Source organism: Microtus ochrogaster, linkage group LG1 (genome assembly GCF_000317375.1).
Source record: "Microtus ochrogaster isolate Prairie Vole_2 linkage group LG1, MicOch1.0, whole genome shotgun sequence".
Taxonomy (NCBI): Eukaryota; Metazoa; Chordata; class Mammalia; order Rodentia; family Cricetidae; genus Microtus; species Microtus ochrogaster.
Window position 1 is genome coordinate 2,449,833 of NC_022027.1, and position 4,762 is coordinate 2,454,594.

A 4,762-nucleotide genomic window follows, 5' to 3' on the forward strand; every position below is an offset into this window, starting at 1 on the left:
AAAAAAAAAAAAAAAAGATGCTCCTCATCCCACCGTGTCCTCCCCACCCAACCCCTGCCCCCAGGATCCGTCCGTCCTGTCCCTGAGCCTTCCCACGGCTGCCCCATGTATCCCACCCTGCACTGTCTGCAGCCCCTGCCCCTGCCACACCGAGACCCAGGGACTCCTCTCCAACCAGACCACAGGCCCCCCCAGGACTGGAGCAGGTACCCCCATGTCCCTTCTATGTCCTAGACATTCAGGTCAGCCTGAGGACTCTGAGCTCCAGGTGTGTTCATAACAGAGGTTTCTCTTCAGTCCAAAGGAAGACATTATTACTCCACAGTCCAAGCTAGCCTTGAACTCCTGATCCTCCTGCCTCAGCTTCCAGAGTGCTGGGACCAGAGGCATGCGCCACCACCACCCCCTGGTTCCCTTCACACATTTTTAAGTGGATGAACTTGAATCTGAGGCCCTGTGAGACACACATCCCTCAGAAAGAACCCTGAGCCTCCTTCTTCTGCCTGGCAAACTGGGCTTCCAACTTCCCCTTTCTGCTCGGAGGTGACCTTACCCCCCCCCCTCGTGTCTTGGATTGAGAAATTAAACCAACCCTCAGGAGGGGACCAGGGCAGATTCCTAGGGGCTGCCCCAGGGGGCCGTGTGGCCTCTGGACTCTCTCCCGTGACCACACACACCCTGCACTATCTGGGGCCTGGTTAACCATTGCAGCCAGGGCTGGGCGGGTTGAATGCAGGTGGGCCTCAGTTAACCTAAGAGTTCTTGTTTGGTTCTGGGACCCAAAGTGGCGGGAGTTTCAGGTTTAATGAGCACATCTGCCAGGCATGGTGGTGCACCCTTCAATCCCAGCACTTGGGAGGCGGAGGTAGACCAATCCTGAGCTCCAGGCCAGCCAGAGCTGCCTCCACTATCCTGGCCCAGACAGCACAGAGAAGTTGTCAGTTTGCTCAGGTGCCCACCCGCCTCACCTGCTCAGGTGCCTCCCAGTCTGCCCTCCCCAAACCCAAGCCACCACAGCCCATGCTCAGTCACAGGCTCAGGACCTTGGCACAGCTGGGCTGGCCTGGTGTCTCCAGGCAAATATGAGCCCTTTCGTGTGTTTTCTCTCTTTGTTGGAAACCGGGTCTCACTAAGTAGCTACACCCCTGCTTCAGAGGCCTACACCGGCTACTACCACCCTCCTCTGCTTGTCCTGGAATCTTCTGAGATCCAAAGCCTAGAACAATCCCGAGAAACTAGAAATTCCAGCCCTCAGGCTCAGAATCCAGTTTGGGGCCACTACTCTGTCTCGCAAAAAAATGTCACCAAGGGGCAGGGCTGGGTTCCACAACTACCACCCCAGGGGCAGGGCCAGGCCCTTCCAGAACAGCTGCCTGGAATTCCAAAAGGAGCAGCTACAATCCCAGGGCCATACTCCCCAATTCCACACCAAACAACAACCAGAGGGGGACCCCAAGCTGGGACACCCCAGACAGGATGTGAGGGATGAGAGGCAGGCAGTTGTAGGGTGGGGACATGAGGAGGAGGCTAGACCACTGGATGTCAGGGAAGGGAAGGACGTGTCCCAAGATGACAGACTGGGGGAAAGTGAGAAGCAAGACACGGGGTGGCAGGATGTGGGGAGAGGGCAGACTGAGGATGACAATTGGGTAGGGGGCGATGGTCCCAGGGTGACTGTCAGAGGGGGAAGGGCCATGCCACAGGATGGTAGTCAGTGGGGAGGATGGACACAAAGTGACAGAGTTGGGGGACAGTCCCAAGTGACAGTCAAAGGGTGGAGGATGGCCCGGGGTGACAGTCAGAGGGTGGAGGATGACCAGGGTGACAGTCACAGGGTGGAGGACAGCCTGGGGAGACAGTCAGACATGGGGGACAGCCGGGTTGACAGCAGTCAGACGTGGGGGACAGCTCGGGGTGACAGATGAGGGGGACAGCCCAAGTGACAGCTAAGGTGGAGGACAGCCCACGGAGACAGTGAGGGGGAGACAGCCCGGGGAGACAGTCAGAGGGTGGAGGACAGTCCCGGGGAGACAGTCAGAGGGTGGAGGACAGTACCGGGCGGGAGTCTGGACCGGGAGTTGGAAGACGGCTCACCTGCCAGGTGCCAGGCCTTGCGGGGTCCGCAGCGCGCGCAGGCGGCGCGGTCAGCCTCGTAGCCCACGAGCGGCGTGCAGAGCCCGTCGGCCGCCTGTCCGAGCAGCAGCAGCAGCCCGGCGCCCCGCGAGCTGTAGCCGCGCACGGAGTGCAGGAACAGCAGCAGGTAGGTGAACCACATGCCCGCGCACAGGTCGTTGAGGAAGTGGCCGACCGCGAAGCTCAGCCGCGCGGCGGGGGACAGCGTCCGCGGCGGCCCGGGGCCCGCGTCGCCCGACGGAGGCGACATCGCGGCCGCAGGCTCCACCGCACAGCGGCCCCGGCTGCAGCGCCGCGCGCCTACGCGGCAGCTCCCGGGAGCCGCCTCGACGGGGCGGAGCCTCGGAGCGACGGCCGCAATCGCCAATCAGAGCCGCGCGCCTCGGGCGGACGACCAATCATCAGGCAGGAGAGTGGCCTCGGGGTGGTGCACTCCCGCGGTCCTTAACGCCACCCGCGACGCGTCAGGCTTTCATAATCGCGGTTTGTTTCCCTTTTATTTTCTTCGTGTTTTCATTTGTTTGACTAAAGGAATTCTTTTTTGTTTGTTTCTTTTTTTTTAAACGCAGGGTCTCCTGTAGCCCAGCCTGGCCTTGATATCCCTGTGTAGCAGAAGACATCTTTGAACATTCTCCAGAGTCACCAAATTTATCCTTTCAAACTGAAAACTCTGTTTTGAGAGGGTCTCATGTAGCCCAGGCTAGCCTCAAACTCAGTGTGCAGCTGAGGATGGCCCTGAACTCCTGGTCCTCCGGCCTCCCGTCCTGGTCATGGGGGTTGTACCCACAAGTGGGCCTTTTTATTGTTTCTGCTTTGAGACAGGGCCACACTCGTCGCCCAGGCAGCTAGCCTGGAGTCCCTCAACAACCTAGGCTGGCCTCACACTCTCAGTCCTCCAACCTCAGCCTCAGGAGCTGCTGGGATTTCAGGCCTGGCTCGGGGAGTAGAATCGTGAGCCCTGTTGCCTGCCACCCAACCATGCCTTGGACCCCAGCCAGCTTGCTGCTGGAGGTTGGGGCTCCCTGCAAAAGGCCAGAATGAGACCACATCTGGGTGATCTCATAAACTTCCAGAGATACACAATGAGGCCCTTGGGAGACATATTAGTGCTAATTAATTATTAATTACAGAGAATAGTTGGGTAGAACAGCATAACACCGACTAGCCTTTAATGAGGCTGCAGGTGCCAGGCGCCCCACGTGGCAGATGCCCAGCTTTCACTCCTACTTACTGGGTGGTTCTGAGAAGCACTCTCAAAGAAAGGGGAAGCCAGGCCTCTGTGGTGAGTCAGAGGCACACACGCTTCCAGGCCCAGACCATGGGATGTAGTGGGACGAGCGTTCTTGCACCTCCTCCATACGACATTTCATCCCCCTTTTTTTTTATCCCGCCCCCACTTTGGTACTGAGGCTGACCTTGACCTCTGAGTGCTGCCTGACCGGCAAGCTTCGTGCTGCTCAGAGGCTGGAATCTGGGCTTCGCCATAGCTCGGGCTGGCTGGAACCGCAGCCCGGCTACCGTGACGATGTCAAGGTTACCACACAGAGCCTTCCTCCTGGGGCACTCAGAGACATACAGCCTGGTTGTGAATCCCTAAGTCCCAAATGGAACTGTCTCCCGTGAGCCCCTATGCTCCCAACAATAGATGTTAAAGTGATCAAGGTGTCATGGCCACATCTTTAATCCCAGCACTTGGGAGGGAGAGGCAGGAGAATCTCTTGAGTTGATGCCAGTCTGGCCTAGGAGTGAGGTACAGAGAAATCCTGTCTCAAATAAATAAATACACAAAGACTTCATTCCAGAAGGCGGAGGATCTGGTACCGGGCCACACCACACCCAGGGGACGTCCCAGGCTCCTCTGGGGAGGTGACCTGGCCTGGGTTGGGCAGCAGATAACGGGCAGCTCCAAGCTCTTGGCCGGAGGGAACTAAAAGATAGCAGAGATAGGAGCCAGAGGGGTGGCTCAGGACGGTCTCTCCCAGAGAACGCCAGCCTGGGGCTGACTGGTAATTCTCAGCACACAGGTGTGTCAGCCGTGGCTCCCAAACCTGGGCAGAGACACCTGGGATCGACCTTACCAAGTGGCTGTTTTAAAGCTGGCTAATCACGCCTAGGGTTTATTTCTGTTCCTGTCCTTCTCAACAACCACCCCAGAGGCCTCTAGCTGCTGACTGGGTCTCCTGTGACCCAGGCTGGCCTTAAACTCCCCCCCCACACACACCCCGTAGCCCAGGAACTGCTGGTCCTCCTGCCTCGACCCCCCGAGTGCTAGGATAAAGGTGACTAAGGCCTTAGCTGGTCCTCCTGCCTCGACCCCCGAGTGCTGGGATAAAGGTGACGAGGGCCTTAGCCACAGCATCTCATAGCCACTGCAGCTCATTTATCCAGTTGCTGGAGACAGAACCCAAGGCTTTCCTGCAAGCTGGGACAATGCTACCCACTGAGCTCCGACCCCGGTCTTGGGTTATTTTATTTTACGGACAGGGTCTCATGTAGCTCAGGCTGGCCTGTAATTCCCTCCATAGCCAACCTTAAACTCCTGCCCCGCCTGACCTTCCATCCACCGTTGGTGTAAAAGGGCTGGATCAACGTGCTTAGCTCCCAGAGACTGCTGTCTGACTGCAGCAAC

The 4,762-nt window shown here is 58.2% G+C and overlaps 1 protein-coding gene across 1 annotated transcript in view; it reads right to left on the reverse strand.

Moving 5' to 3' along the window:
- Positions 1-2,410, reverse strand: part of Mfsd12 (major facilitator superfamily domain containing 12) — a 6,954-nt gene extending 4,544 nt beyond the window's left edge. The window contains exon 1 of the mRNA XM_005358988.3: positions 2,095-2,410. Within this exon, the coding sequence (XP_005359045.1) occupies positions 2,095-2,383 (289 nt within the window). The 5' untranslated portion in view covers positions 2,384-2,410. The remainder of the gene's footprint in view (positions 1-2,094) is intronic.
- Positions 2,411-4,762: the final 2,352 nt, after the last annotated feature.